The sequence below is a fragment of the Salvia splendens genome, chromosome 9 (genome assembly GCF_004379255.2).
Source record: "Salvia splendens isolate huo1 chromosome 9, SspV2, whole genome shotgun sequence".
Classification (NCBI taxonomy): Eukaryota; Viridiplantae; Streptophyta; class Magnoliopsida; order Lamiales; family Lamiaceae; genus Salvia; species Salvia splendens.
Window position 1 is genome coordinate 73,247 of NC_056040.1, and position 20,667 is coordinate 93,913.

A 20,667-nucleotide genomic window follows, 5' to 3' on the forward strand; every position below is an offset into this window, starting at 1 on the left:
GGAATTCCAAATTCTTCCACGGGTGGGTGCGACAGAAGCGGGTGAAGTCCCGGATTCACGCCATTCAGGCAGGAGGACAGACTCTCACGTCGGAGGAGGACATCAGACAGTCGGCGGTTGACTACTTCCAGCGGCTTCTCACGTCAGACGTTGAGCACTTGGAGCAGCCGGACCTTTATCTCTTGCGCGGTCTCCCAGACTCCGTGGACCGCGAGGGCCTCTGTGCAGTTCCCGACTACGATGAGGTGAGGGCGGCGGTCTTTGGCATCAGTGGGGACAGCGCCTCGGGACCGGATGGCTTCTCGTCTCTTTTCTTCCAGCACTGTTGGGACATCGTAGGAGCAGAGGTGGTGGCAGCAGTGGCGGACTTCTTCTTAGGAGCTTCCATGCCTCGCAGCTTCACGGCCACGACTACCATTCTCTTGCCGAAGAAGGCAAGCCCGGCGACCTGGGCAGAGTACAGGCCGATCAGCCTTTGCAACGTGACCAACAAGATCATCTCCAAGATCTTGACATCGCGTTTGGCGCCGCTGCTTCCTCAGGTTGTGGCGCCGAACCAGAGCGGTTTTGTAAAGGGTCGCTTGCTTAGTGATAATGTGCTCTTGGCTCAGGAATTGATTCACGATATCGGCAGGTCGCTCATTCAGAAGGTAAAGTCGCCTAATCTGGCCCTCAAGCTAGATATGGCTAAGGCCTATGATCGAGTGCAGTGGCCTTTCCTCCTCCTGGTGCTTGAGAGGATGGGATTCCCGCCGGGGTGGGTGAGTATGGTCAATCGTTGCATCTTCTCTTGCTGGTTCTCAGTGCTCGTGAACGGGGCTCCGGCAGGTTTCTTTCAGTCTACGAGGGGACTTCGCCAAGGAGATCCGTTATCGCCGTCGCTGTTCGTGCTTGCTGCAGATTATCTGTCGAGGAGCTTGAACAGACTGGTTGACACACATCCCGATATGGAGTATAGATGTGCAAGGCGCGTGCCGGCCATATCCCATTTGTCTTATGCCGATGACGTTATCATTTTTGTCAGGGCGCACAGACAGTCCGTGGAGAGGCTGGTTCATTGTCTCGAGCACTATTCTGCCGTGTCGGGTCAGATGGTGAACAGGGGAAAGAGTCATTTCTACCTCTTTGAGAAGTTCGACGCTTGGGCCGCTGAGGTGGCATAGGCGAGTGGATTCCAGCAGGGATTCCTCCCTTTCACTTACCTTGGTGTCCCTATCTATAAGGGGGGGCTGAAGGCCGGCTACCTTTTAGATATCCGACAGAAGATGGTGGACCGGATTCACAGCTGGTCTCACAGACATCTTTCTCATGGAGGGCGCCTCGCTCTGATCAAGATCACCCTTGTCACCATCCCTCTTCACATCTTCTAGGTCCTGAAGCCGTATCAGTACTGGATGAGAGAGTTGGAGCAGATCTTGGCCCGGTTCTTTTGGGGCACAGTTGGGGAGCAGAGGAAGATCCACTGGGTTAGCTGGAAGAAGAAGATTTGTCTGCCGTTGGATGAGGGAGGCCTCGGCATCCGTCGTTTCCGCGAGGTCGTCAAAGCTTTCAGCATCAAGCTCTGGTGGAGATTTCTCGTGCAGGATTCACTTTGGGCGCAGTTCACCATGCGCAAGTATTGCTTCCATGCAGGTCGTGCTTTCATTTCTCCTTACTCTGTGCATGATAGTCCTATCTGGCATCGTCTCACGGACATTAGGGGTCAGGTTCATGGTCTCATTAGGTGGTCCCTAGGCGAAGGGCGGATTAGTTTCTGGGATGACGTGTGGGTCGGGGATCTCCACCTTAGGACCTATTGTCCGCCCGGGACTGATCTTCCTGCTGCTGAGGTTTCTAGGTTCTGGCATGATCATACTTGGCATGTTGAAAAACTGCATGATTATCTGGCTTTGTATGGTGTGCCTTTGCATGTGTTGGATCTTATCAGGGCTGTCCCGATTGAGGTGGGCAGGCGGGATGTGATGCGATGGAGCCTCAATGGCGATGGCGAGTTCTCGACGGCCGCAGCCTGGGAGCTCATTCGGACACGGTCCCCTAGACATTTCGGACTTCGCATGGTTTGGAATGCTGGGCTGACCCCTACCATCTCTGTCTTCATCTGGCGCCTCCTCCTCCACAGGCTCCCTGTTGAGTGTTATGTTCAGGCCCGTGGTATCTCTCTTCCATCCAAGTGTCTATGTTGTGTCTCTTCTATTTCAGTCGAGTCGTTTCAGCATTTGTTTGTGTCGAGTCCTCTGGCGAGATCGGTTTGGGATTACTTTGATGGCTGGTTCCCTTACATCAGCACACACATTCACACGTGCACTGACATTGCACATAGATTAGGTTTTTGGTGGAGGTCCTCTCACAGGGCCACCCATTTGCACATTAGTTTCATCATTCCCTGTTTGGTATACTGGTTTATCTGGACGGAGAGGAATATCTGCAAGCATCGCGGCATTTCTTTTCGTTCTTCACATGTTATTTGGCAGGTTGTTCGGCACCTGCGGATCTTGGTGGCGGCGGGTGTGCTAGTCCCCCTTCATTGGCGCGGTTGCACCCCAGCCGTTGACTTCATGCCTTTGGCGCCTCCTCGCCGGCGAGTTCTACGGTCCCTGCAAGTGCTTTGGCATCCACCCGATGATCCCTGGGTGAAGCTGAACACCGACGGGGCCTTTTCTAGCTCGACGGGACAGGCAGGCGGTGGGGGAGTGGTTCGGGGCTCAGATGGTTGCACGCCCCTCGTAGCTGGGTCGGCCTTCGAGGCGGAGCTCTTGGCTCTTCTTCACGGGCTGACTTTGGCTATGCAGTTCTCATCGCATGTTTGGGTCGAGATGGATGCGGCAGCAGTGGTCGCTGTGTTCACTTCAGGACGCGGAGGAGCAGCGGATGTGAGACATCACATGGCTCGCATTCGTACTTTGCTCGCACAGATTCAGTTTATGTTCTCTCACATCTTTCGAGAGGGCAACCGGCCAGCAGACTTTTTGGCAGGTAGGGGGTCCAGACCCCTGCCATCACCTTCTTTGATGCGGATTCAGCGCCTCGATATTTGAAGTCGCTCGTCAGGATGGACCAGTTGGGCTATCCGAACTTCAGGTTCAGATATCGAGATGGATGACTTCTTCACTTGGTCCGTGGTTTTGATTTATGGTTTTTTGATTGCCTTTGGATTTGGCACGCATTTGGCCATCATCCTTGTTCTTTTTAGGATGTATAGCTTTGTTATGTTTATTTTCTCTTTAGTTAGATGGTTAGTACCCGGTCTGTGGGGATACCATAGTAGCTTTGTTAGCTCTTGTGTTTTGTATCTCTCGTGCGGACCGAGTCACTTTTGGGCTCGTCTGATGTATGTTCTTTTGGTGATTTTTGATATATACAGGTTGGGGGTCCGCCTTAACCCCCCGCCGTGATGGTGTTTGAGGGAAAAAAAAACCCTAAACCATCCAAGCCCCTTGGCCTAGCGGTAAAGGGTGCTGGATACCGCGTCCATCCTGGAGGTCTCGAGTTTGTACCCTGGGTGGCGTAATTTGTCTTTCCTCCTTGTTATAGGAGTTGATTTGTAATTTCCTCCTTCATATATATGATATAAATATATGAAGTTAATTTTAAAAAATTCCCAGCCCGATAAATCAAATGACGGGCTACCTAACGTGCATTTTGCCCGCTCCATGGCGAATGTTCTTCGGTCGGGGCAACCCGCAGATGGTCCCATTTTGCTTGATCGTGAAACAGCCGATAAAAGAGGCGAAGTCCGCATTGTCGAAGGTAAACCTTGTTTATTTTTTTCGGCTGATGAAACTTCTCTTCTTGCAGGCCGTTTAGGTCCCGCCATCGTCGGCAAATTTTCACACTCTATCCCCCCTGCCCACCAAATCCAAAAGGCTTTAGGTAATATGAAATTTGTTGGTTCTATGTCGTGGAATTTTTTGAATGCGAAGCATATTTTTATTCAATTATCTGATTTGAGTGATTATGTGAAATTATTGAATGGGCCTAACAATTCCCCTGTTTGGTATGTTGACCATCACCCGATGCGTGTTTTTAAATGGACTCCTGATTTCGACCTTTTTTTTGAAATCCCTATTGTCGCAATTTGGTGCAACATACTTGCTTTGCCTGTACACTTATTTGAAGAATCGTCCCTTATTGCGATTGGTGAGATGCTAGGCAAACCCGTACAAGTAGATAGGGCCACTATCACTAGATCCCGCGTTTCATTTGCTCGCATTTGTGTCGAGGTGGATTTGTCGCGCCCTATTGTTGATGAGATTGATATCGACATTGCCGGGAAACATGTCACGTTGAAGGTGAAATGGGACAAGATCCCTCTTTATTGCTCTGAATGCAAGCATGTAGGTCACTCGGCGTCGACATGCTATGCTTCTGGGAGGCGGCCTATGCCTCCCAAGAGGGACTACTCCCAAAGGCCGTCCCCACAGAACCGGCCTCCTCCCAATAGAGAGGGAGACTCGCATCAGGCAGGCCCTAGTAGACAGCCTCAGGGCCTGAGGTTCCAGCCTACAGAGAGGCCTCCCCCGGAGGTTGGACAGCCACTGCGTCAGGAGAGGCGCAAACATGGCTTCGTGATCAGAGAGCCAGCCCCTGGCCCCGTCTTACACCCCGAGCTTTGTTTGGCAGCCGCAGAGGGCTCACAGGCTGCATGGGACGACGGCTTCGTCGTGCCTAAGAAGAAGAAGAACAACAGGAGCGCAGCCTATTACGAGAGGCGACGAGAGAGGCACCGAGAGAAGAAGCAGGCGAAGGCCACCTCGGCGAGGACAGTGTCAGAGGGAGAGGGACAGCAGGGTATGGAGGGAGATGAGTCCTCGTCAGGGAGTGAGCGGAGATCTAGATCCCGAGCGCCTTCTATTACACGCGGCTTCGGTTACGGCCCTCTGGCGATGGTCGTGCATGGCGACAACATGTTTGGGGCTTTGGGGGATTCCCCCTCGGATGAGGCCGAGGTTGAGGTGGATAGTGATGCCCACTACGATCATATGATAGTGGAGGTTCCGATGACGAGACTTGATTCCACCGATCCAGTGTTGGAGTACATTGGACACACTTCCCCTACCGCAGAGGGTTCATCGAAGAAGGCGAGGCTTTCGGCCTCGGGAACTTACTGAGTTTCCCATGTCTTCTCATTTCATGATTTGGAATGCCCAGGGGATTGCGAACACTACTACCCAGGGCACTTTCAAGAATATGATCGATATGTACAGTATTTTGTTTGCCGCGGTGCTTGAGCCCCAGACGGATCCCCAGCCTTCTTTCTTCAATAGGCGTTTTGGGTTGCAGTTTAGGTGTTCGAACACGAACGGTAAGATTTGGATTTTTTCTCACAGGGACTGGCAGGTCGAGGTCATTGATGACTCTGAGCAGGTCCTTCACGTCCGAGTTTCTGCTGCGATATTCCCTTTTTCAATCTATCTCTCCGTGGTGTACGCTAAGTGCTCAAGGGAGGGGAGATACGATCTGTGGAATAAGCTCAGGGACATCTCTCTAGCCACTGACGGGGCCCCCTGGCTTGTTGGTGGTGACTTCAACATCTTCTTGTTGGAGGAAGAGAGACAGGGCAGCACGACAGACAGGCACGGAGAGATGATGGACTTTGCAGACGCCGTTGCAGACTGCCAGCTACTGGACCCAGGTTTCGATGGCCCGCCGTTCACTTGGACGAGGAGTGGGCTCTGGGAGAGATTGGACAGAGTCTTTCTTGGGGAGCACTGGACGACCGTTCACTTGGACGAGGAGTGGGCACCTATCCCCTTTGGCATGTTGAAAAACTGGCGATGGCGAGTTCTCGACGGCCTCAGCTTGGGAGCTCATCCGGACACGGTCCCCTAGACATTTCGGACTTCGCATGGTTTGGAATGCTGGGCTGACCCCGACCATCTCTGTCTTCATCTGGCGCCTCCTCCTCCAGAGGGTCCCTGTTGAGTGTTATGTTCAGACCCGCGGCATCTCTCTTGCATCCAAGTGCCTGTGTTGTGTCTCTTCTTTTTCAGTTGAGTCGTTTCAGCATTTGTTTGTGTCGAGTCCTCTTGCGAGATCGGTTTGGGATTACTTCGATGGCTGGTTCCCTTACATTAGCACACACATTCACACGTGCACTGATATTGCACTTAGATTAGGTTTTTGGTGGAGGTCCTCTCACAGGGCCACCGCCCTGCACATCAGCTTCATTATTCCCTGTTTGGTATACTGGTTTATTTGGACGGAGAAGAATAGCTGCAAGCACCGCGGCATTTCTTTTCGTTCTTCACATGTTATTTGGCAGGTTGTTCAGCATTTGCGGATCTTGGTGGCGGCGGGTGTGCTAGTCCCCCTTCATTGGCGCGGTTGCACCCCGGCCGTCGACTTCATGCGTTCGATTTCTCCTCGCCGGCGAGTTCTACGGTTCCTGCAAGTGCTTTGGCATCCACCCGACGATCCTTGGGTGAAGCTGAACACCGACGGGGCCTTTACTAGCTCGACGGGACAGGCAGGCGGTGGGGGAGTGGTTCGGGGCTCAGATGGTTCTCTCTTGGGGGCCTTTTGTACGCCTCTCGTAGCTGGGTCGGCCTTCGAGGCGGAGCTTTTAGCTCTTCTTCACGGGCTGACACTGGCTATGCAGTTCTCCTTGCAGGTTTGGGTCGAGATGGATGCGGCAGCAGTGGTGGCGGTGTTCACTTCAGGACGCGGAGGAGCAGCGGATGTGAGACATCACATGGCTCGCATTCGTACTTTGCTCGCACAGATACAGTTTATGTTCTCTCACATCTATCGAGAGGGCAACCGGCCAGCAGACTTTTTGGCAGGTAGGGGGGTCCAGACCCCTGCCATCACCTTCTTTGATGCGGATTCAGCGCCTCGGTATTTGAAGTCGCTCGTCAGGATGGACCAGTTGGGCTATCCGAACTTCAGATTCAGATATCGAGATGGATGACTACTTTACTTGGTTCGTGGTTTTGATTTATGGTTTTTTGATTTCTTTTGGATTTGGCCCGCATTTGGCCATCATCCTTGCTTATTCTCTCTTTAGTTAGATGGTTAGTACCCGGTCTGTGGGGATACCATAGTAGCTTTGTTAGCTCTTGTGATTTGTATCTCTCGTGCGGACCGAGTCACTTTTGGGCTCGTCTGATGTATGTTCCTTTGGTGATTTTTGATATATACAGGTTGGGGGTCCGCCTTAACCCCCCGCCGTGATGGTGTTTGAGGAAAAAAAACCCTAAGGGTGTTCAAGAATGGGGTGGTCCGGCTGGTAGAGAACGGCGGCGACTGCCCTCGTCGGAAAGTGATGGTCCACGTGGCATCGGGAGAGGCCATCACATCGTACTCGGTTCTTGAGAGAATCTTGTTTTCGCTAGGGTGGGAGAGGTACTATGATGATCCGGAGATGCTGCAGTTCCACAAGAGATCTACGGTGCACCTCATCTCCCTCCCCCGAGACTTCAACAAGTTCAAATCCATTCACATGTACGACATCGTTGTCAAGAATCGAAACGAGTTCGAAGTTAGAGACACGTGATGTTGATCCTTCTTAATTACTTATATATTGTCTAGTATACATATTATGATTTGTGTGTGTATTAGTATATCGTTAATTGCGTTGTTGAAGTTTGTTATGAATTGGTTTGGTTGTGTGAGATGATCATTTATGTATGGTATTCAATTGTAACAAAATGGCTTTAAAAAAAATACCCTAAACCCTAACAAGAACTAGTAAAAAAGAAGTTATGGGCTTCCGAATATTCTTAAAATAACGGTAGCCAGTACCTAGGGCCAGTTCGAGAAAATTCGACTGAGAGATAATCCAATTATGATTATACCCTAATATTACCCATAAAATATGGTTCCTAATTCCACTTGAAGTTGTTAACAATGACGAGTAATGAAGAAGTTATAAGCTTCTGAATATTCTAAAAATAACGGTAAGCTACCCTTCTACTTCTCAGTAGACTAATGGAGTTGGAGTCGCTCTGGGGCACAGGGTGAGCTTCGTGTGGGGCCAACAACAGCTCAGAACTTTGAATGCAATATAATATTTCAATATTCATGGACCGACGGTGGGGTTGGCCGACCCCGCACGACCCCACCTCGACCCGCCATTGTTACCAAGAATATGTTGGCGGGTGGACAAGTTGCTATGACTTTGCATATCTTAGCTCATCACCAAAAATAGAATAGTATAAAATGTAATTTTGAGCGTTATAGGAAAACATTTAGTAGAACTTTTAGATAAGTGATAAACTCTATAATTGTACTTCAAGGATAGTTACTCAAAAAACCTGAACCAATACGTGATGTTTGTGACGAGAGATGGAAATTTAAGGTATGCATTTTCATTTACTTTTAACATTAGTTAATACTTTAGAAAAATATATATCAGATGTCCCTGATTAAGAGTCCTCAGTCCTGTTTTGTCATTTTCATTCATTAATGAATAGAAGTCATATTTCACTTTTACCATAATGGTAAGTAGGGCCCCACATTTCACCAACTTATTTCACTCTCATTTTATAATAAAACTAATATATATAAGTGGGACTCGTATTCACTAACTTAATCAATACTCCCTATGTTCTGTGGTTGTGGAGGTGTGTCTTTTCGGAACGCGATTTAAGAAAAATTGTATTAAGTGAGTTAAGTGAATGAAGGATAAAGTAGGAAAGAAAAAAAATAGAGAGATGAAAAGAAAATAAAGTAAGAGATAGTAAAGTGAGAAGAAACGTGTTGACTTTTACTATAAAAGGAAAAGGCTCAATTACCATGGAATGTACCAAAATAGCAAAATGACTCCACTAATATGGAATAGAGGGAGTACAATTTTCTTTACAATTCTTAAAACCTGTGATCTAATTATATATGACTCTTATTCGTGTTGTATATCATGATTCATGTTCCTATGGCTGACAAACCTAGTGATATCAAACACGAAAAAATGAGATTGCTACCAATGTATTAGGAATAGGATTGCTTATTTGGTCGGTTCCGGTTCTAATCGAACCAGTTGACCAGTTAACTGGCTTCATTTTTTCATAGTTCTCAAAATCGAATTGGAACCGAAATTGTCCGGTTAAAAACTGGAACCGATGTGTAATTTTAACTTAATTTATTTGACACGTCTGATATAGAAAAGGAGTGTAGATATTTTTCTCTAAGTGTGTGTGGAGGCGCCAACACTATTTTTGAGTTTAAAGTGAGTACATAATTATGCATTAACAAAACTGGAAAAATGTTTAGATTTAGTGACGTTACGATGACTTTATGATAACTAAACTGGTGTATGATGTTAGCAAAGCTAAATAAGATATAAACAGTGGTATCTAATTTAACTACCAGTCGACAATCAACTCCTTGTTCTCTGAATCCACATTTTATTATATATATCACCCAAACTATTGAAAATGTATCATACTGAATGAAAATAAAACAACATACTCCTACCGGAAATGATGGTTTTGATCACCAAGGCAAGAACACATTGAGTAAAAATTTAGTGGTTTAAACATTATCATTTTATATATTATTATACAATATTTTATTATTATTTTATACTGTATAAAATATGTTGAAGTATCATTATAACATGTTTTGTAATTAAGCTGGAGGCGTCTAAACACATACAATCAAATATATTAAAATGAAATATTTTTATAATAATTTATTAAATCTGTACTCTCTTTGTTCATGAAAAATAATCACAAATAATCTTAAGAATAGTTTGTCTCATTTCATTAAACCTCTTCTTATTTTCTCCCCCACTGTACTAATTTTTTATTAAAATCTGTATACCTATAAATGGAATTATTTCTTGTGAATGGTTACCCCTCAATTTGTGTATTGTTCGTAATTTATATGGAATAGTTTGTTTTCTAAAACTGATTAGTGTTGCATAGATAAGGAGAATGGGTAAAGAAGGCAGATAAGGTTCCCTATATCTTATCCCCTTTCTTCACCATTCCCACACTACGAGAGCAGTCCGCGGTCCGCCCCCTCTCTCTCTCTCACTCTCTCCCCAGACAGAAGTAGCTGATTCTGGCAGCCATGTTAGCTTCCACTGCAGTAAGTCTTGGCTCACTTGGCAGCCAATTGCTCAATTCTCCCTCCCACAATCCAACAAAGCCTTTCCTACTTCCACTGAATAAGCCTTTACTAAAATCTCCCAACTCCATCACCAGCAGCAGTTTCTTGAAATCGAGAACTTCCGTCAGAACCGCCGTCGCCGCGGTTGATTCATCCGATGCCGCTGTACAGGTCGAAACTTTTCAACTTTTCTCACCATTTTCCGATGTCCCATCTGATATTTTTTTCATCTAAGATTGATGCATTTGTATGTGGGCTGATCTTGATTTTGGTTTTGGTTTTGAGAGAGAGGGCAGCAGGCAGGGGGAGAAGGTGGGAGCAAGAGTTATCACTTTGTTGTAGCGAATGCGAAGTTTATGCTGGATGAGGAGGAGCATTTCCAAGAGCTGATGTCGGAGCGCCTCCGGCTTTATGGGGAGAGGAACATGGAGCAGGATTTCTGGCTTGTGATTGAGCCTAAATTCTTGGACAAATTCCCTAATATTACTAAGAGGCTCAAGAGGCCTGCTGTTGCTCTTGTTTCCACCAATGGCCCTTGGATCACGTACGCTGTTGCATTTTATGCATTTGGTTTGCTGATTTTAATGTGTTTCAAGACTGGTGTGGCTGTCTGAAAAATGCATCTTGTTGTTTTGCATTGTGCTTCATAGACTCATTGTTATTACAAGTTTAAAGATTGATGCATTCCTTGTGCTTGCTGATTCTGTTGTGTCAACATTGGAACGGCTGTCTGACAATACACATTGATTTCTGATGCTTTTAATCAAGATTGTCCATGCATCTTGCTGCTCTTCTTTTGCTACATTGTATTTCATAGACTCGTTGTCACCTTTGTACAGCCATTTACGCCCTTGTGATTTCCATCGACATTAATTTCTAAACCTAATTGTTTGTATATATGTAGGTTCATGAAGTTAAGACTAGACCGAGTTCTGCAAGATAGCTTTGAAACTCACACTCTTGAAGAAGCTCTGGCTTCCAGCCGCATTGATATCGAGTTTGAGAAGCCGGTGAAGTGGACAGCTCCTTATGCCAAGTACAAATATGGGTGGTGGGAGCCGTTCCTACCCTCCAAAACATCAAATGTATGATCATGATGCGCCAAAGCTATTTCAAATTTTTGTAAGTGCCCCGCGACATTAGCTTCCTGTCTGTTCGTAGGGTATGCAGACATGGACTGAGTTTTTTTCTGCGGTTAATGTAACCACGTATCAACATATTGTCTCATGCTCGATGTGAGTTCCTGTTTTAAGGAATGAATGCTTCACAAATCTAATAATGATCATACTCTAATATTAACCATCAAATATGATTACAAATGCCACTTGAAATGGTTAACAAAGACGAGTAAAGAAGAAGCTATGGGCTTCCGAATATTCTAAAAATAACGGTAGGCAGTAAGTACCCTAGGGCCAGTTCGAGAAAATTCGACTGAGAGATAATCCAATTATGATCATACCCGAATATTACCCATCAAATATGATTTCTGATTCCACTTCAAGTGGTTAACAAGGACGCGCAAAAGAGAAGTTATGGGCTTCCGAATATTCTAAAAATAACAGTAGGCTACCTAGTGCCAGTTCGAGAAAATTCGACTAAGAGATAATCCAATTATGAACATACCCTAATATTACTCATAAAATATGATTTCTAATTCCACTTCAAGTGGTTAACAAGGACGAGTAAAAAAAAGAGTTATGGGCTTCCGAATGTTCTAAAAATAACGGTAGGCAGTAGTACCCTAGGGCCAGTTCGAGAAAATTCGACTGAGAGATAATCCAATTATGATCATACTATAATATTAACCATAAAATATGATTACAAATTCCACTTGAAATGGTTAACAAAGACGAGTAAAGAAGAAGTTATGGGCTTCCGAATATTCTAAAAATAACGGTAGGCAGTAAGTACCCTAGGAGTTCGAGAAAATTCAACTGAGAGATATTCAAACTATGATCATACACTAATGTACCCATAAAATATGATTTCTAATTCCACTTCAAGTGTTTAACAAGGACGAGTAAAGAAGAAGTTATGGACTTCCGAATATTCTATAAATAACGGTAGGCACAGAACCCTATGGCCAGTTCGAGAAAATTCGACTGGGAGATAATCCAATTATGATTATACCTTAATGTTAACCATAAAATATGATTTATAATTCCACTTCAAGTGGTTAACAAGGACGAGTAAAGAAGAAGTTATGGTCTTCCAAATATTTCATAAATAACGGTAGGCGGCCAGTTCGAGAATATTCGACTGGGAGATAATCAAATTATGATAATACCCTAATGTTATCCATATAATATTATTTCTAATAACACTTAAAGTGGTTAACAAGGACGAGTAAAGAAGAAATTATGGGCTTCCGATTATTCTAAAAATAACGGTAGGCTACCCTAGGGCTAGTTCTAGAAATTTCGACTGAGAGATAATCCAATTATGATCATACCCTAATATTACCCATCAATTATGATTTCTAATTCCACTTCAAGTGGTTAACAAGGATGAGTAAAGAAGAAGTTATGGGCTTCCGAATATTCTAAAAATAACGGTAGACAGTATCCTAGTGCCAGTTCGAGAAAATTCGACGGAAAGATAATCCATCTATGATCATACCTGAATATTACCCATCAAATATGATTTCCGATTCCATTTCAAGTTGTTAACAAGGACGAGTAAAGAAGAAGTTATGGACTTCCGAATATTCTAAAAATAACGGTAGACAGTATCCTAGTGCCAGTTCGAGAAAATTCGACTGAGAGATAATCCATCTATGATCATACCCGAATATTACCCATCAAATAAAACTTCTGATTCCACTTCAAGTTGTTAACAAGGACGAGTAAAGAAGAAGTTATGGACTTCCAAATATTCTAAAAATAACGGTAGACAGTATCTTAGTGCCAGTTCGAGAAAATTCGACTGAGAGATAATCCATCTATGATCATACCCGATTATTACCCATCAAATATGACTTCTGATTCCACTTCAAGTTGTTAACAAGGACAAGTAAAGAAGAAGTTATGCACTTCCGAATATTCTAAAAATAACGGTAGGCAGAACCGTAGTGCTAGTTCGAGAAAATATGACTAAGAGATAATCCATCTATGATCATACCCGAATATTACCCAACAAATATGACTTCTGATTTCATTTCAAGTTGTTAACAAGGACGAGTAAAGAAGAAGTTATGGACTTCCGAATATTCTAAAAATAACGGTAGACTGTACCCTAGTGCCAGTTCGAGAAAATTCGACTGAGAGATAATCCAATTATGAACATACCCTAGTATTACTCATCGAATATTATTTCTAATTCCACTTCAAGTGGTTAACAAGGATGAGTAAATAAGAATATGGGCTTCCGAATGTTCTAAAAATAAAGGTAGGCGGGCCAGTTCGAGAAAATTCGACTGGGAGATAATCCAATTATGAACATACCCGAATATTACCCATCAAATATGATTTTTGATTCCACTTCAAGTGGTTAACAAGGACGAGTAAAAAAGAAGTTATGGGCTTCCGAATATCCTAAAAATAACGGTAGGCAGTATCCTATTTGCCAGTTCGAGAAAATTCGACTCAGAGATAATCCATATATGATCATACCCGAATATTACCCATCAAATATGGCTTCTGATTCCACTTCAAGTTGTTAACAATGGCGAGTAAAAATGAAGTTATGGACTTCCGAATATTCTAAAAATAACAGTAGGCAATAGTACCCTAATGCTAGTTTAAGAAAATTCGACAGGGAGATAATCTAATTTTGAACATACCCTAATATTAATCATCATATATAATTTCTAATTCCACTACAATTGGTTAACAAGGATGAGTAAAAAAGAAGTTATGGGCTTCCGAATGTTCTAAAAATAACGGTAGGCGGGCCAGTTCAAGAAAATTCGACTAAGAGATAATTCAATTATAATCATACCCTAATATTAACCATCAAATATGATTTAAAAGCCACTTCAAATGGTTAATAAAGACGAGTAAAGAAGAAGTTATGGGCTTCCGAATATTCTAAAAATAACGGTAGGCAGTGTGCGCTAGTGACAGTTCGTGAAAATTCGACTGAGAAATAATCCTATTATGATCATACCCCAATATTACCCATCAAAATATGATTTCTAATTCCACTTCAAGTGGTTAATAAGGATGAGTAAAAAAGAAGTTATAGGCTTCCGAATATTCTAAAAATAACGGTAAGCAAGTACCCTAGGGCAAGTTCGAGAAAAATTCGTCTGAGAGATAATCCAATTATGATCATACCCTAATATAACCCATCAATTATGATTTCTAATTCCACTTCAATTGGTTAACAAGGACGAGTAATGAAGAAGTTATGGGCTTCCGAATATTCTAAAAATAACGGTAATGAAGAAGTACCCTAGGGCCAGTAAAATTCGACTGAGAGATAATCCAATTATGATCATACCCTAATATTTCGCATCAAATATAATTTCTAATTCCACTTCAAGTGGTTAACAAGGACGATTAAAAAAAGAAGTTATGGGCTTCCCAATATTCTTAAAATGACGGTAGGCAATAGTACCCTAGGGCCATTTCGAGAAAATTCGACTGAGAGATAATCCAATTTTGATCATACCCTAATTTTACCCATCAAATATGATTTCTAATTCCACTTCAAGTGGTTAACAATGATGAGTAAAAAAGAAGGTATGGGCTTCCGAATATTCTAAAAATAACGGTAGGCAAGTACCTTAGGGCCAGTTCGAGAAAAATTCGACTGAGAGATAATCCAATTATGATCATACCCTAATATTACCTATAAAATATGATTTCCAATTCCACTTAAAGTGGTTAACAAGGACGAGTAATGATGAAGTTATGGGCTTCCAAATAATCTAAAAATAACGGTAGGCATTAGTACCTTAGGGCCAGTTCGAGAAAATTCGACTGAGAGATAATCCAATTGTGATCATACCCTAATATTTCCCTTCAAATAGGATTTCTAATTCCATTTCAAGTGGTTAACAAGGGCTAGTTAAAAAGGAGTTATGGGCTTCCGAATATTCTTAAAATAACGGTAGGCAGTACCTAGGGCCAGTTCGAGAAAATTCGACTGAGAGATAATCCAATTATGATTATATCCTAATATTACCCATAAAATATGACTCCTAATTCCACTTCAAGTTGTTAACAAGGGCGAGTAATGAAGAAGTTATGGGCTTCTGAATATTCTAAAAATAACAGTAAGCGGTACCCTTCTACTTCTCAGTAGACGAATGGAGTTGGAGTCGCTCTGGGGCACAGGGTGAGCTTCATGTGGGGCCGACAACAGCTCAGAACTTTTAATGCAATAGAATATTTCAATATTCATGGACCGACAGTGGGGTTGGCCGACCCCGCACGACCCCACCTCGACCCGCCATTGTTACCAAGAATATGTTGGCGGGTGGACAAGTTGCTATGACTTTGCATATCTTAGCTCATCACCAAAAATAGAATAGTATAAAATGTAATTTTGAGCGTTATAGGAAAACATTTAGTAGAACTTTTAGATAAGTGATAAACTCTATAATTGTACTTCAAGGATAGTTACTCAAAAAACCTGAACCAATACGTGATGTTTGTGACGTGAGATGGAAATTTAAGGTATGCATTTTCATTTACTTTTAACATTAGTTAATACTTTAGAAAAATATATATCAGTTGTCCCTGAATAAGAGTCCTCAGTCCTGTTTTGTCATTTTCATTCATTAATGAATAGAAGTCATATTTCACTTTTACCATAATGGTAAGTAGAGCCCCACATTTCACTCTCATTTTATAATAAAACTAATATATATAAGTGAGACTCGTATTCACTAACTTAATCAATACTCCCTATGTTCTGTGGTTGTGGAGGCGTGTCTTTTCGGAACGCGATTTAAGAAAAATTGTATTAAGTGAGTTAACTGAATGAAGGATAAAGTAGGAAAGAAAAAAAAATAGAGAGATGAAAAGAAAGTAAAGTAAGAGATAGTAAAGTGAGAAGAAACGTGTTGACTTTTACTATAAATTGAAATGGCTCAATTACCTCGGAATGTACCAAAATAGCAAAATGACTCCACTAATATGGAACAGAGGGAGTACAATTTTCTTTACAATTCTTAAAACCCGTGCTCTAATTATATAGGACTCTTATTCGTGTTGTATATCAAGGTTCATGTTCCTATGGTTGACAAACCTAGTGATATCAAACACGAAAAAATGAGAATGCTACCAATGTATTAGGAATAGGATTGCTTATTTGGTCGGTTCCGGTTCTAATCGAACCAGTTGACCAGTTAACTGACTTCATTTTTTCATTGTTCTCAAAACCGAATTGGAACTGAAATTGTCCGGTTAAAAACTGGAACCGATGTGTAATTTTAACTGAATTTATTTAACACGTCTGAAATAGAAAAGGAGTGTAGATATTTTTCTCTAAGTGTGTGTGGAGGCGCCAACACTATTTTCGAGTTTAAAGTGAGTACATAATTATGCATTAACAAAACTGGAAAAATGTTTAGATTTAGTGATGTTACGATGACTTTATGATAACTAAACTGGTGTATGATGTTAGCCAAGCTAAATAAGATATAAACAGTGGTATCTAATTTAACTACCAGTCGACAATCAACTCCTTGTTCTTTGAATCCAGATTTTATTATATATATCACCCAAACTGTTGAAAATATATCATACTGAATGAAAATAAAACAACATACTCCTACCGGAAATGATGGTTTTGATCACCAACAAGGCAAGAACACATTGAGTAAAAATTTAGTGGTTTAAACATTATCATTATTTATATTATTATACAATATTTTATTATTATTTTATACTGGATAAAATATGTTGAAGTATCACTATAACATGTTTTGTAATTAAGCTGGAGGCGTCTAAACACATACAATCAAATATATTAAAATGAAATATTTTTTTTATAATAATTTATTAAATCTGTACTCTCTTTGTTCATGAAAAATAATCACAAATAATCTTAAGAATAGTTTGTCTCATTTCATTAAACCTCTTCTTATTTTCTCCCCCACTGTACTAATTTTTTATTAAAATCTGTATACCTATAAATGGAATTATTTCTTGTGAATGGTTACCCCTCAATTTGTGTATTGTTCGTAATTTATATGGAATAGTTTGTTTTCTAACACTGATTAGTGTTGCATAGATAAGGAGAATGGGTAAAGAAGGCAGATAAGGTTCCCTATATCTTATCCCCTTTATTCACCATTCCCACACTACGAGAGCAGTCTGCGGTCCGCCCCCTCTCTCTCTCTCTCACTCTCACTCTCACTCTCTCCCCAGACAGAAGAAGTAGCTGATTCTGGCAGCCATGTTAGCTTCCACTGCAGTAAGTCTTGGCTCACTTGGCAGCCAATTGCTCAATTCTCCCTCCCACAATCCAACAAAGCCTTTCCTACTTCCACTGAATAAGCCTTTACTAAAATCTCCCAACTCCATCACCAGCAGCAGTTTCTTGAAATCGAGAACTTCCGTCAGAACCGCCGTCGCCGCGGTTGATTCATCCGATGCCGCTGTACAGGTCGAAACTTTTCAACTTTTCTCACCATTTTCCGATGTCCCATCTGATATTTTTTTCATCTAAGATTGATGCATTTGTATGTGGGCTGATCTTGATTTTGGTTTTGGTTTTGAGAGAGAGGGCAGCAGGCAGGGGGAGAAGGTGGGAGCAAGAGTTATCACTTTGTTGTAGCGAATGCGAAGTTTATGCTGGATGAGGAGGAGCATTTCCAAGAACTGATGTCGGAGCGCCTCCGGCTTTATGGGGAGAGGAACATGGAGCAGGATTTCTGGCTTGTGATTGAGCCTAAATTCTTGGACAAATTCCCTAATATTACTAAGAGGCTCAAGAGGCCTGCTGTTGCTCTTGTTTCCACCAATGGCCCTTGGATCACGTACGCTGTTGCATTTTATGCATTTGGTTTGCTGATTTTAATGTGTTTCAAGACTGGTGTGGCTGTCTGAAAAATGCATCTTGTTGTTTTGCATTGTGCTTCATAGACTCATTGTTATTACAAGTTTAAAGATTGATGCATTCTTTGTGCTTGCTGATTCTGTTGTGTCAACATTGGAATGGCTGTCTGACAATACACATTGATTTCTGATGCTTTTAGTCAAGATTGTCCATGCATCTTGCTGCTCTCCTTTTGCTACATTGTATTTCATAGACTCGTTGTCACCTATGTACAGCGATTTACGCCCTTGTGATTTCCATCGACATTAATTTCTAAACCTAATTGTTTGTATATATGTAGGTTCATGAAGTTAAGACTAGACCGAGTTCTGCAAGATAGCTTTGAAACTGACACTCTTGAAGAAGCTCTGGCTTCCAGCCGCATTGATATCGAGTTTGAGAAGCCGGAGAAGTGGACAGCTCCTTATGCCAAGTACAAATATGGGTGGTGGGAGCCGTTCCTACCCTCCAAAACATTAAATGTATGATCATGATGCGCCAAAGCTATTTCAAATTTTTGTAAGTGCCCCACGACATTAGCTTCCTGTCTGTTAGTATTTCAGAGATGGTATATGTAGATTCGTTCGTAGGGTATGCAGACATGGACTGAGTTTTTTTCTGCTGTTAATGTTACCACGTATCTACATATTGTCTCATGCTCGATGTGAGTTCCTGTTTTCAGGAATGAATGCTTCACTAATTCTCATAAATGCATTATAAGGTTCGCGTCTGCTGAGAAATGGTTTCCTTACTTGTATTGAATCAGCATAATTAGTATAAACGTGCTGTCGTGTAACTGAACAGATATACAGAAATGTGATCATAAACTTACTGAGCCAAGATTAACCTAAACAAATGTAAAGGCAGATCCTTCACCCCAAATCATTACTATGATTTAGATCTTTATCAGCACCAAACAAACGAGGCCATTCTTGATTTTTGATTTTTTCCCGTTAGTGCTGCTTATTGTCTGAGATGAATGGAACTTTTGGTAGCTTTTGAAGAACCTTTTCATCCAGTTTGCTGTATAGTCTCTTGAGTCTAGCTTTTGCCTTTAGAGCGTAGGAATCCACTTGATCCTCATGCTTCTCGTACAATGGGGGCATAGTCAGAATCAACACATTAGCTGCACATGGTATGCTTACACGTTGGTTTTCTGGTGTCATGCAAGAGGGTAGAGCTCGTAAATGGGAAGGACACTTACTGATGTAGATGATTGTCAGGAAGTCGAACCAGCTCCCGATCATAGAGATGACCCATAGTGCGAAGATTGTCTGTGTTGTTAGTTGTTACATAATACATAAGTTTGTAGTGTTATAAGTGCAACGATGTAAAGCCGTAGGCAGTTTTGAGAGACTACTTACAGTCAAAAACCTCTTGTAAGTCCTTCCCAGAAACCACCTCCCATAGCATACTAATAGCTTGGTTGCATCTGTCACGTAGTAGGAGAGCAACTGTCATGCACAGATCCTGTGGCAACTCGATCTCAGGGATGTTGAGGGGTGACCTAGCCAGGAACGAACCATTTTAGAGGCTTGAGAAGTCCATCAATGGAGTTAGGTTTACTGAAAGTTTAGGGTTAGGAGACGGACTTGTGAACGTAGAAGGAGAGGTTCGACCACAGGAAGAGTGTGGCCAAAGTGAGAATGAGGAAGTGGCATATGAAAGGAATGAGATGGTAGCCTATCCATTCGAAGAGGAGCCATATTACAGTGGAGCTAGCTAGCAGTGCCGCAGACATCTGCTTGTTCCGCCATAAAATGACATCGGCAGCTGGAGATAGAAATGTGAGTAAAGAGAGTGTAACCCAATGTTTGAGATAGTGGTGAACATGATGATGTGGCAGTGTATGATCTTGTTGAATTTTCGCACACATCCTCTAATATATAAAGATAATGCATAAATAAGTTCCCTTTTTCTAGTAGAATATGAAGCCGATTAAATGGATTTTCCTTAAACAAGGAATCCTTTTTTATGCGGCCTATGCATGCTGGGATTAATTGTGAACATATGGGAGATGAAAACATACGTGTGCCGCCACCCAGAGCAATGTGCACCGGTTTCTCACGCCCAAAGAGATGACCTTTGCCCTGCATTTTCCCTTGGCATTGGAAACCTCGGCCTTGGACTTCGAACCCTTGACCTAGGTCTTGCTCTTGGCCTTGGAACCCTCGGCCTTGGACTTCAAACCCTTGATCTAGGCCTTGCTCGTTGTGCCTTTCGCCTTTGCCTTCGACTTGGCCTAGGCCTTGCTCGTGCCTTTGGCCTTCACCTTCGACCTGGTCTTGGTGTAGCCCCAGGCCTTCTTGTTCATGGCTTTCCACTTCATTATGAAGCTTCTCCTCCGATGAGTCCTCAAATTCTTGATCCATCTTCCTACATCAAAAATTAAAGCTTGATCATCAACTCTTTTTGAATAGAGAAAATATTTCAAAACATACTCGTGAAAATTTCGTGAGGTCTGAGCAGAATATTTGAATTTCGGTTTGTATGTGTGTTGGGTAACTGAAATATTCAAGGAGACCAACTTATTATTAGCATATTGTTAGTGGATATCCAACTTAGGCGTAAGGGCCCTTAATTTTCGCCCATTTGTTTTTTCTTATCATTTTCTAATTATAA

General features: G+C 42.5%; 4 protein-coding genes across 8 annotated transcripts; 3 read left to right on the forward strand and 1 right to left on the reverse strand.

Annotated features, from left to right (window-relative positions):
* The first annotated feature begins 5,115 nt into the window (after positions 1–5,115).
* Positions 5,116–7,495, forward strand: LOC121748030. Its single transcript, XM_042142242.1, has 2 exons — positions 5,116–5,755; positions 7,335–7,495. Exons 1-2 carry the CDS (start codon positions 5,116–5,118, stop codon positions 7,493–7,495), a joined length of 801 nt encoding a protein of 266 aa, XP_041998176.1.
* Positions 7,496–9,928: 2,433 nt separating this feature from the next.
* Positions 9,929–18,701, forward strand: LOC121749514. 3 transcript variants are annotated; one of them, XM_042144082.1, is made up of 4 exons: positions 9,929–10,016; positions 17,406–17,613; positions 17,730–17,986; positions 18,347–18,701. In XM_042144082.1, coding segments are annotated over exons 1-4 (654 nt in total). In that variant the 5' UTR covers positions 9,929–10,014; the 3' UTR covers positions 18,534–18,701. The 3 variants fall into 3 exon arrangements, with proteins under 3 accessions (XP_042000016.1, XP_042000018.1, XP_042000019.1); XM_042144084.1 differs by lacking the exon at positions 9,929–10,016 and having other exon boundaries at positions 17,249–17,613; positions 17,739–17,986; XM_042144085.1 differs by lacking the exon at positions 9,929–10,016 and having other exon boundaries at positions 17,252–17,613; positions 17,742–17,986.
* On the forward strand, positions 10,010–11,280 carry LOC121749513. 3 transcript variants are annotated; one of them, XM_042144079.1, is made up of 3 exons: positions 10,010–10,224; positions 10,341–10,597; positions 10,958–11,280. In XM_042144079.1, the coding sequence occupies exons 1-3, from the start codon at positions 10,015–10,017 to the stop codon at positions 11,142–11,144; spliced, it is 654 nt and encodes a 217-aa protein (XP_042000013.1). In that variant the 5' UTR covers positions 10,010–10,014; the 3' UTR covers positions 11,145–11,280. The 3 variants fall into 3 exon arrangements, with proteins under 3 accessions (XP_042000013.1, XP_042000014.1, XP_042000015.1); XM_042144080.1 differs by having other exon boundaries at positions 10,350–10,597; XM_042144081.1 differs by having other exon boundaries at positions 10,353–10,597.
* A 54-nt stretch (positions 18,702–18,755) lies between the features above and the next one.
* LOC121749515 (reticulon-like protein B4) lies at positions 18,756–20,530 on the reverse strand. Its single transcript, XM_042144086.1, has 6 exons — positions 20,487–20,530; positions 20,075–20,421; positions 19,638–19,818; positions 19,420–19,552; positions 19,250–19,319; positions 18,756–19,171 (listed from the first exon to the last, which is right to left on the reverse strand). The coding sequence occupies exons 2-6, from the start codon at positions 20,415–20,417 to the stop codon at positions 18,999–19,001; spliced, it is 900 nt and encodes a 299-aa protein (XP_042000020.1). The 5' UTR covers positions 20,418–20,421; positions 20,487–20,530; the 3' UTR covers positions 18,756–18,998.
* Between the last annotated feature and the right edge of the window lie 137 nt (positions 20,531–20,667).